Source organism: Pseudorca crassidens, chromosome 2 (genome assembly GCF_039906515.1).
Source record: "Pseudorca crassidens isolate mPseCra1 chromosome 2, mPseCra1.hap1, whole genome shotgun sequence".
NCBI classification, from domain to species: domain Eukaryota; kingdom Metazoa; phylum Chordata; class Mammalia; order Artiodactyla; family Delphinidae; genus Pseudorca; species Pseudorca crassidens.
In genome coordinates, this window is record NC_090297.1 from 115,291,886 (window position 1) to 115,303,875 (window position 11,990).

Genomic DNA, 11,990 nt, shown 5'->3' on the forward strand with positions numbered 1-11,990 from the left:
CCTTCCCTAAAAGCAGCACTCTGATCTCCCCCCGGGCTGAAGTCCTGCCACTCCAAGTGCACCATTCCCAATCATGGCCTCAACACCAGGAGGGATCCAACAGGTTAGGTCTAACCACGGCTCACACTGAACTCGGAGGGACATCGGTAAGCGGTCCTGAAGAGGTATCTTAGTTCTCTGCCCAGAAATTGACCCTGAGAAGCCTGGAAGAAAACCAGGAATCCTAACCGCCAGACCACCAGGGGCTAGGGGCTAGAGACAAAGTTCCCTGGCTCTTACCTCCATTGAAAGTAAGAATGTTTCAAGCAGGCAAAAACTGTAAAAACAGGTACAAAGTTTTTTTGTTTTTTTTGCGGTCCGCGGGCCTCTCACTGTTGTGGCCTCTCCCGTTGCGGAGCACAGGCTCCGGACGCGCAGGCTCGGCGGCCATGGCTCACGGGCCCAGCCGCTCCGTGGCATGTGGGATGCTTCCCGGACTGGGACACGAACCCGTATCCCCTGCATCGGCAGGCGGACTCTCAACCACTGCGCCACTAGGGAAGCCCGGTACAAAGTTTATTATTAGAGACACAGCACAAGTGGGAGAGCACACAGAAAAACAGTTTATTTAAGACTGAAGCAAGGTAGAAATATACACCTGGAGAGAAAGGGTATGGGCATCCTCTCTAATGAGGAGGAGAGCAGTGAAGAGGTGATTTAAATCACTTATACAGGACAGTCCTTCTGTGTCTCTGTTTACCTTTGGCCGATTATCTCGATTCTTTTTGCACACCTGACCAGTCCTAGGACCCTCCCCAACATGCATGCACAACTTTTTGCTAAGATGGATCCCACCCCAGAGGCCTGTGTGGGATCCACACTTATTATGGGGTGGTGCCCCCTCCATTTTTGACCCCCAAGGAGCCTTCCTGCACATGTGCAGACAGGGAGGTTTCCCTTGACCTCAGGAGTGGGACCCTTATCTCTTTACTTAAGCAGAGCTCAGCTTCCGCCACTAACTTTGTCCTTGGAGTGTCTGGGTGAGAACAAAGCTTTGGTTTTACTCCAGCTGTCCAGCCCAAGTGCCCATCTATCTCCTACCTCAGGACCAGTATCCCTGCCACATCCTCCCTTCCAGGTGGTCATCCAGCCCCATACATTCTGGGCCAGGAAGTTCACCACCCCTTAGAGTGACTCATTCCATCTTCAGGGACTTTTTTTTTTTTTTGGCTGCACTGGGTCTTCGTTGCTGCACAGGCTTTCTCTAGTTGCAGCGAGCAGGGGCTACTCTTCGGTGCGGTGCGCGGGCTTCTCATTGCGGTGTCTTCTCTTGTTGCGGAGCACGGGCTCTAGGCACGCAGGCTTCAGTAGTTGTGGCTCGCAGGCTCAGTAGTTGTGGCTCATGGGCTCAGAAGTTGTGGCGCACGGGCTTTGTTGCTTCGCAGCATGTGGGATCTTCCCAGACCAGGGCTTGAACCCGTGTCCCCTGCATTGGCAGGTGGATTCTTAACCACTGCGCCCCAGGGAAACCCCATCTTCAGGGACTTTGACTGCTGGAAAGTTCTTCCAGGTGTAAACATCTGGGTGCTTTTTGCCACAGCCTGAGATGAAAATAGGGGGATGGGAAGTGAGGGAGGAGGCAGGAGCAGTGGCCTGATCTCTCCCACAATCCCTTCAGCACATTTTCCCAAAGTGGCTGCTTCCAATGTTACAATGTAACAGATTGACCTAACAGTGCTGACACTCTAATGAAAACATGTCAGTGGACACAGCATGGAAGCAAGGCCAGGCAGAATGCCTAGGAAATATGGTCGAAGAGCGCAACCTGTTTTACATCTTGGCCCCTCACCAACTAGTGGGAAAGATCTCCCTTCCCCATGTTAGAATCAGCTCCATCTCTGGTTCAAAGGTTTCATTTCTGCTGTCTCCAGTGTTTTCTTGAAGATAAGTTAAACTCTTTTGGACATTAAAATAACTTTTTGTAAAATTGGGATTTAAAATGATTTTCAATTTTTTTAAGTTTATAATATGGTCATTTTTTTTTTCTGGAAGTTTATTTTGTGTTTTATTATTACTGTCATTTTGCTCTGATTCAGATGCATCTTGTTGGCTTTTTGGTAAGAAAAGGAACCTAACCCTAACTTGTTCCCTCACCATGCCAGGAGTTAAAGTCGGTAAAATTAGTCCCTGAGGCTCAAAACTAAAGATTTTCCTCTAGGTTGTCCTGGATCTGTAATCATCACGCTCTGGTATAGTGTATTCAATCTGCTAGGATACTACCTAGCATCATTCTACCAAAGCTTCAGCCAGCCCACGTATTTTCAACTTGTTGACAAGAAGACCAGACAATGTTGTCAATTACAGGGACTTTGCTGACCACATGCTAGGAGCACTGGTCCTGTCACCTGATCAGAAAAGAGGTATCGTTCCTCACTGATTGTCCTTTGGCTGTTGGCGTGCCTATCTGCTGACCCAACGAGACTCTAGCTCCATGAGTGTGTGGAGTTGGTCTTGTTCGTCCTTGAATTCCTCCCCAGCCCTTAGCCTATCAGAGGGGCCCTGCCTACCTCTCCAGACTCATTTATCACTTACCCCTTCATCACAGGGCAGCACATGTGGCCCCATAGTCCCTAGAATTCATGGTGCTTGTTCACTTATCAGTGGCTTCCCACTTATCGTCTGTCTAGCTAGAATGTCCTTCTCTCCCTTCCCTGAACTCACTGCTAATCACAGGTCAAAATTCTGTTTACCTCTTCCCTCCAGGACACCATCAACGACTCCTCCCACCACGCCCTCAACTTCACCCATAGCCCTTGTCACAGCTCGCTGTAATTATATCTTACACACCCCACAAAGAGTTCCTTGAGGGCAGACAGTGTCTTCTCCGCCTCTCCACGGCTAGCCCAATGCCTGGCACTCAATGCTCAAATATCATCCTCCTCCCCTCAGTTTGCTTTTCACCTATTTCCAAACAGCAAACTTTGCAAAAGGCAAAGTGCTGTCGGGTGATTATTATCCTGGCTTCCTGCAGAGGAAGGGGCCTGGGTCTCTCTGAGCTTATATTCCACCTTCTTGAGGGTCTGAGCCTTCCTCTTCCAGGTGCTCTGGACTGGTTGAGGACCTCAGCCTTTCTCTGTCCAGAGACTGGGTGTGAGAAGGTATTTTGCCAAATTCCAGGGAGGGCCCTGGGCCAGCCATACAGTGACATTCATTCCCTTATTGACTTCCTGGGCCAGACTCTGAAATAGATAAGAAAAGACCTGCCCCTGTGTGTGCAAGATGGCTGTTGGCCTTTTCCACTCAGTCTCCAGAAAGGTATTAAAGGAATGAGAGGAGTTGGGTGCTGCAGGCTTGGTCCTAGAACTTCGTGTGTTTCTGGAGGTGGGCCTCCTCAGCCCAAAGGGCGGCACAGAGAACCAGCCTCAGGCCAGGGACTGCCTTCCAGCAGGACAAGGACTCAGGCCTTCAGGGAGTAGAGTGGATCGGTTGCTATTCTTAGGAGCTCTTTGGGGACAGGTTTCCCAACCTCATCACGTCCTTCCCAAGCCCTACAGGGTTCCATCTGCTGCCCAGAAACCTAGACAGGAAGCCCCTGCTTACCTCCTGGCCCTGCTTCCTTTCCAGCCCTGGAGACCCTGACTCTTGGTTTCCACCATACCCCTGGCTGGAGTGTCCCAGTGGAGCCCCCCTCCTGGAGTGTCCCAGTGCCTGGTCCATGTGTCCTGTTTTCCCTAAAGCCATCCTTGGTCCCCGTGGTTCCCCAGTGCGTCCCACTGCCCCTTCACAGCCTCAGTGTTCCTTTTCTTGGGAAACACTTTGGAGGTCAGCATCCTTCTTACTGAGAGGGGAAAGCCAGATGCAGAGAGACGTCTGGCATGGCTTCTGCCACATGGCTCTGTCTCTACCCCTCAGACCCTCTTCTAAAATCCCCCGGGGTTACCGGCCCCTCCCGCCCCTGTGGGAGCCAAGGCGTTCACTTAGCCCTGTCTCTGTAAGAGCGCCAGTCAGTTGCACCTGTGCCTGCCTCTCCTTCAAAGCGCGTGTTCCTGGTGGAAAGGGACGGTGCCCCCATGGACATCTGCTGGGCAAAGTGTCCCAAGCCAGAGACCAGTGGCAGAGCACAGCCCATATCTCTTGAGATCTCACCCAGTGATCTCCCTACCGTATCCTACACACCACCCTCCTCCAGGTCACTCACTCCCTAGGCATGTCCTGTGAGTTGAGTGGCTTTCCATTCCCTCCCCAATTCACCCCCCCTCCCCACCCGGCCACAGCAGCCACATTAAGTAACATCTACAAGATCTGATGTGGGGAGAATGACCAAGACTTAATCAGAGGGTGAGGAATTCGGACTGATCCCTGGGCTTGGGAAAGAGAAAGAACATATAAACTTAAAGGCTTCTGTGGGGGGCACAGGTAATGTATGTGTAGGGGGTGGGCATTAACCCAGGACAAGAGTCCAGAGAGAAGGTGTAAGGCCTGGAAGTCTATGGAGAAGGGACAGACAGGACAGTAACACCAACCACAAACAGAGGTCAAGGGCAGACCTCTGCTATTAATCCGGCTGAGTTGCCATCTCTGTGGGGCAGGTACCAGAGCCCCAGAGAAGCTGGCACCAGGGAGATGACCGAAAGGTCAGAGTAGAAAGGTCAGACCCAGAGCAGGACTGCACTGGGGTGCTTCAGAGCGCCCGTGCCGGACAGCCGCTAGACTGGGGTGGGTTGGGGTGGGTGGGAGTAGCTAAGGGCAGGGCAGAAGGAGGGTGTGAGAGCAGAAAGATTGGCAGGAATAACACCGCTCTTATGTAGCGTTCTCATTGCCTGAAATCTCCCATTCGGGAGTCACAGCTTCTATTAGGTTAAAAGGAATCTCCCACTTTTCTTATTGAAGTGTAAATGTTATGTGTGTTGGTGGGGAATGGGTTAGGCATGAATAATAACATACCAACACTTCATTGTGAGCGGGTCTTTTAGACTCACTTTCCTTCCCAAAGGCAGGTGAGGGAAGCACGTGGGGTTGGAAGAGGGTAACTGGAATGGAAGAAATGCAGGAAAGCAGGTTCTGCCAGAGTCACCCAGGGAAGGACCAAACAGCTCCTCCCGAGTGAGGTCACCTAATTTGACTTTATTGCCAGACAATCTTCCCTCGGGGAGCATGGCCCTTGGGACACCCACCCTTTGGCCCCCTGGGAAGAGATGAGTCTGGGAAGGAGAGGAAGGTCTCCCTTGGGGCTGGGAAGAAACAATGCTCAGGGCAGGGGTCCCCAGGGGGCCGTCAGGCCAGGCTGGGGCCAGGCTTCCCCTTCTTTCTCGTTCTCATTCTGTTTCTCCTGAGTTTCTTCATTCTTGGCATTTTGCATCTTGTCTGGACTCGGATGAGCCAGAGCCCCACAGCAAGAATTACAAAAAGCAAGAGGATGAGCAATGCCTTGGCCAGGAGACAGAAGGAAGTGGAAGACTTCTCCAAAGGGTAGCCAATATCTGGGACAGAAGAAGGCAAAGAGAGAGGGGCTCACCAGAGGGAAGGCCTGGATTAGGGGGCAGACACCTACCCCAAATTCCACACAGGGGGTCTCAAGTTCACAGTCTGTTGATGTTCCTTGGCAAGTATCCCAGGAAATGTATATTCTATTCACAGAATTTCAGGGGCTGGGGTCTGAGGAGTAATCTCAACCTGAGTAAGAGACTAGAAGGGACCTTTGGAAGCTGGGAGGACTAGGAAGGAGCACAGGGAAAGTGGGGGGCCCCTCCCCAATCCAGGGGTCAAGTCTCCACGGGAGTAGTTAGATCTAGATTCCATGTACTCTCCTGGGGAGAAGGGAGGGAGGGAGCGGGTAGACTTGAGGCCCTGTGGTCGCTCAGGGGCTGTCTCTGGGGCCCTGGTACCTGCACAGAAGGGCCCAGCAGGGATGAGATGAGAACTGACGTCGCTGATGGGGTTGTTTGCCCTGCATGTGTAGGAGACAGACTTTTCCCCGGGCCTCCAGGACATGCTAAGGACAGGGCCTTCATGGGCTGTGTCAGCGCCGTCCTCCCAGGATATCCAGCAGTAGGTCACATCCAGGCCTGCCTCCCTGTGGATCATGTCAAGGACATATTACAGTACCTTCTTCCCCAGAGATCTCAAAGTTCACAGCCATGTGAGGCTATGACAGCCATCCTAGATGAAGGAGAAACACAAAGACCCTCTAAGTAATCAGGGGTTGGGTCTGTTTTCCTAAGCTCTTCAACACTGGAGTATGGACGCTGCCCACTGAGACCTGCTTCACTTAACAAACAAGCCAAACTAACAGCACCTAGCCACCATCAAACCTATTGTTCCAGAGTCCCCAGGGCAGCGGCCAAGCAGACAGAGCTGCCTTTGGCATCTTCTACCTCCCCTTTATGACTTGCCTTCTCTCTCTTACCTTGGCACCCCACCTTCTTTCAGACTCTGTCCTGCCTCCTTGATCTTAGAAAATATTATCACCCCTCCCAGGGGCATTTATAGTTTAATCAGTGCCCCTGCAAGATTCAAGGTAGAAAATCAGTCAATGGACTTCCCTGGTGCCACAGTAGTTAAGAATCCACCTGCCAATGCAGGGGACACAGGTTCAATCCCTGGTCCGGGAAGATCCCACATGCCGCGGAGCAGCTAAGCCCGGGAGTCACAACTACTGAAGCCTACACACCTAGAGCCCGAGCTCCGCAGCAAAAGAAGCCTCTACTCGCTGCAACTAGAGAAAGCCCACACGCAGCAATGAAGGCCCAACGCAGCCAAAAATAGATTAATTAATTAATGAAAAAAGAAAAAGAAAATCAGTCAATGTCACAGGCACTAAGAGGAAATTTGGGGTCAAGTAGGGAGGAGACCCTGATTAGTAGCCCTCAAATCACACAGGAGGACAAAAGGCTCAAGAATGGAGGTGGCATTCATGCCCAGGATGCAGAATCTCACTGGGAGAGAAAGGCTCCCTAGACGTCTGTAAACGAAACCCCTGACCCGTCTCACTGCGTTGGGCACATCCACAGGAACAGCCTCAGTCCAGGGTCTTGCTACTCCAGGTCACTTTACCTGCAGTGCAGATACTGGGGTCAGACACACTGGAGGCAGACTGCCTTCCCATCCCAGACCCTCAAGCCATAACCCCGAGTCCTAAGACCCCTGATCCTTTGTGTGAGAAGTTCAGGAGAGCCAGAAAAAGCAGCTTTATGGTTCCCAGTAAACTCACGGGACACACAAAGATTGTAGTGCTGCATGGTGGAGATCTGGGACGCCCTCAGGTTGACTTGAGCTTGGTAAGGCCCCGAGTTCTCCCAGCTCAGATTGCTGATGTGCAGGTAGTAGGTGGGCTCCAGGAAGCTCACTCAGACCTCATAGCGAGGGTTGGTCACCATGATGGTAGCCGGATGTCCCTCTTCCCCTGGCATCACAGTGGCAAGGCTTATGTGGGAGGACCAGATGATGTTCTCAACCTCTTCATCCAATGGTATTTCCGGGGGAGGCTGATGGACTCCTGAAGGACTGCAACAATTTCCTCGGGATCCACGCCATCTCCAGAGTCCCCTTCGGCTGCAGATAAAGAAAGAAAAGATGGAAACAACACAGCTGGTGTCTCTAGGCTGCTGAGACTGGCAGCAGGGCTGTGGTCTCAATCTCAGTTGAGTATTTTCTAGGACCCACACTCAACCTTGCCCTCCAGTTGCCTCTTCTGGCTCTAGCTTTTTGCTGCACCTGACCTGAGCACCTACCAGGGCTCGGCTTCCATCTGTGCCCCACCCTCCAAATTTTCTCTTCTCCATTCGCTGTCCTTCCATATCCCCAGAAGGGATATGGGGCTGCTTCCCCTTCCATATCCCCAGGTTTCCTCATCTCTTGGTCCTGCACTGAAGCCACACCCTAGTCCTCTTTACTCCAGATGAGCTGAAGCATTTGGTCCCAAAGGTGGTGACTTGCTAGCCCAAGACCCAGCAGGAGAACAGAGGGGGAAAGAGATACTCCTGTCCTGGAGCTAGCAGTCTGTCTCACCTTCCTGGAACAGCAAGAGCAGGAGCAGCCATGGAAGGGCCCCCATGTCCACAGCCCTGTGTCCCGGTGTGCTCCAGGTGTGACTTGGTCAGCCCCGAAGGCTGTGAAGAAGACAAGCTGCCAGGATGCTGCGAGAGACAGAGTGACCAACTGACAGTCCTGAGGAGAGGGAAATGACTCTCACCCTATGTAGCAGCCCTCTAACTTCCTCCATCTCACTAAGCCCCTCCGTGTCCACCTTGGGAAGAGTTCTCTCTCTGAGCCTGATTGGCAAGATGGTTTACCCACTGCCTCATGTTTCCTGTCCCTCAAACTCAGCTGAAATCCCACTTCCTAAATGAAGCCTTCCTAGATCCCTACTCTCTGTACTCCCAGACTTCCCAGACATAGCACTTTCCCCAAGTTCTTTGAACACTTTCTATCCAGCCCTATCATTTGGCTTTCAGGATGCTCTGCCTCGGGTCTCCCTTAGCAGTTCCTATGTTGCTGTGATCATATGACCATAAAAACATCTTTATCTCCCCAGGCAGACTCTATCTTTTGGGACATCTCTGTATGTTCTACGGATGCTGGTCCCCATGGAGAAATGATATTTAAGCTGAGACCTCAAGGATGAGTAAGATCTGCTAAGTGAAGAAGAGAATGAAGGAGATACTTCTTAAACTTCAATTTATACAATTATCAAACCCCAGGGGCTGGGTTTTTTGAAAAGGTACATCAGGTCTCAGTCTGAGTATGAAAACTTTTTAACGTAAAATCATTTAAAAAATAATATTAAAGCAAGGAAGAAAAAATTCAGTTGAAGGTTTCAGCACATGAGTTAGGTTCTCTGAGAATCAGATACTGGAATTAGGAGTGAAAGAGGTTTAGGATTTCTCTGGTGGTGCAGTGGTTAAGCATCCACCTGCCAATGCAGGGGACACGGGTTCGAGCCCTGGTCTGGGAAGATCCCACGTGCTGCGGAGCAACTAAGCCCGTGTGCCACAACTACTGAGCCCACGTGCCACAACTACTGAAGCCCACACTCTGAGCCTGTGAGCCACAACTACTGAGCCTGCGAGCCACAACTACTGAAGCCTGCGCACCTAGACCCTCTGCTCCACAACAAAGAGAAGCCACCACAATGAAAAGCCTGCGCACCACAACGAAGAGTAGCCCCTGCTCTCGCAACTAGAGAAAGCCCATGAGCAGCAACAATGACCCAACACAGTCCAAAAAAAAATAATTAATTAATTAATTATTTTAAAAACAGAAAGAGGTTTAATGTGTGTGTGGGAGGGAGTGTGGGGGGTAAAGCCTGTAAAAGATAAAAGGGAAAGGAAGCAGAAATGCTCAAGGAGAGCCTGGGACCATGATGCTGAGCAGACAGTCTCCGCTAATTCAGCAGGGAGCTCTGCAGCGGAGCTCCCGCACCCTCACTGTGTGCAGTCATTGGCTAGGGCTGCCCAGGAAGTGCATGGGTGCTGCAGGTGCTGCAGATGGAGGCTGTCAGTTAACTGCATCCCTCACAGCTGAAGACAGGTTCTCTCTTGAAAGGAGATCCAGGGGCACCTTCACGGCTGCTGCAGTGAATATGCTGATCAGACAAAAGGTGACTGTGTGCAGATTGATTACACTTGTCTCCATAAACAGTACATTATACTTATTGAGCAGAGGGAAATAATTTGCATCACTCCCTCCCCAGCCCCTACCCCACCCTCACTAAGCCCTTTCCAGTCCAGTGTGGAGAAAGCCCTTCTCCAAACATGATTTTCAAGTGGTCTGGAAATCTGATTTTTTATTCTGGCTCATGGATTGCGACCCAAATGCAACTCCATTTCCGTCTCTCACTGCCTCTTCAATCTTATTCAGTGGGGTGGTCTTCCCCTGAGGTTTCTGCTCTCAGTTCAGAAATGAGAACTTCTGTCCCATGTATTGGGTTGGCCCAAAAGTTCCTTCCATTTTTAACTAAAAATAAAAGACATATTTTTCATTTTCACCAAGAACTTTATTGAACAACATATTCACCAGTTTGTTCCACTGCCTTATGCCATTTTTCAGGCAACTTCATAATTCCATCTTCTCAAAACTTTTTATCTTTTTGAGCAAAGAACTGTTCCAGGAGACTTTTACAGTCTTCTGGGGAATTAAAATTTTTTCCATTAAGAGAATTTTGTAAAGGCCAAAATAAATGGAAATCCGAAGTTGCAATGTCTGATGAATATGGTGGATGAATCAGAACTTCCCAGCCAAGCTGTAACGGTTATTGCCTGGTCATCATGAAACATGCAGTCTTGCGTTATCCTGATGGAAGTTTATGCGTTTTCTGTTGACTAATTCCAGATGCTTTCATCAAGTGCTTCTTTCAGTTAGTCTAATCCAGATCAGTACTTTTTGGAATTAATTGTTTGGTTTTCCAGAAGGAGCTCATAACAGAGGACTCCCTTCCAATCCCACCATATACACAACATCACCTGCTTTGGATGAAGACCAGCCTTTGGTGTGGTTGGTGGTGGTTCATTTCGCTTGCCCCACGATCTCTTCTGCTCCACATTACTGTACGGTATCCACTTTTCATTGTCCGTCACAATCTGTTTTAAAAATGGGACGTTTTTGTTACTTTTCAGTAGAGAATCACATGTGGAAATATGGTCGAGAAGGTTTTTCTCGCTTAACTTATGTGGAACACAAACATCAAAGTGATGAACGTAACCAAGCTGGTGCAAATGATTCCCAATGTTTGATTTGGATATTTTAAGTATGTCGGCTATCTCCCGCGTGGTATAACGTTGACTGTTCTCAATTAATGTTTTGATTTGATCGCTATCAACTTCAACTAGTCTACCCGACCGTGGAGCATCGTCCAGCGAGAAATCTCCAGCATGAAAATCCAAAAACCGCTTTTTACATTTTCGATCAGTCACAGCACCTTCTCCATACACTGCACAAATCTTTTTTTGGTAGAAAGGTTTCTACCTTTCTTGAAATAATAAAGAATAATATACCAGAAATGTTGCTTTTTTCTTCCATCTTCAATATTAAAATGAAATAATAATAATATTCTTTCTTTCTTGAAATAATAAAGGATAATATATATCCTTTATTATTAAAGGTATATAAAGGATAATATACCAAAAATGTTGCTTTTTTCTTCCATCTTCAATATTAAAATGGCTACACAAAAATTCACAAATATTCATAAGATTTTTTTAAATGCACGCTGAAATGACAGCTGTCACAACTGAATCTAACAAAATTGTTTCAAATGAAGTTAAAGACAACTAAGCGCTACTACAACCATCTTACGGAAAAAAAAAAAAAAAACGAAATTTTTGGCCAACGCAATAATATACCAAATTCCAAACTTAAACAGAATCAAGCAATCTCCCCTTGCCCTGGCTTGCGTCTGTTTCAGGCTGGAAGCTTACAGCAGGGCAATGGGGGAGGTCCTGCTCTCTGCTCAGCTTCCCCCTTCCTCCTTCTCCCCTCAGCTTGCCTCCCCAGTTCATGTTCCCCCTCCCCAGGAGGGTGGAGAGCTGGTAGAATTGTTCTTATCTGGCTGAGTGGCTTTGCGCTCTACGGGTCTGGCAGATGGTTAAGATGAACTCTTCTGAGGAGCAGTTTTGTGGGTTTTTACAGGTTTCTGCTGGTTCTTTCTCTCCTACTCTTGACCCAGGAAGGATGCATCTCTCTTCTGGGTGGTCCTTTTTTTTTTTTTTTTTTTTTTTGCGGTACACGGGCCTCTCACTGCTGTGGCCTCTCCCATTGCAGAGCACAGGCTCCGGACGCGCAGGCTCAGCGGCCATGGCTCACAGGCCCAGCCGCTCCACGGCATGTGGGATCTTCCCGGACCGGGGCACGAACCCGTGTCCTCACCACTGCACCACCAGGGAAGCCCCTGGGTGGTCCTCTGAAAGTCCTTCCTCAGCTCCTGGACACCTGGCTGCACGTCTCATCTCCACCCCTCCAACTGTCCCCACTGTATGGTACCCAGGCCAACCAAACAGGCTGTGTCTCATAGGTGG

General features: G+C 49.6%; 1 protein-coding gene across 1 annotated transcript; it reads right to left on the minus strand.

Annotated features, from left to right (window-relative positions):
• Positions 1–5,253: 5,253 nt before the first annotated feature.
• SLAMF9 (SLAM family member 9) lies at positions 5,254–8,032 on the minus strand. Its single transcript, XM_067714004.1, is given in 5 exon segments — positions 5,254–5,459; positions 7,190–7,456; positions 7,459–7,498; positions 7,500–7,534; positions 7,987–8,032. Coding segments are annotated over 5 exon segments (594 nt in total).
• Between the last annotated feature and the right edge of the window lie 3,958 nt (positions 8,033–11,990).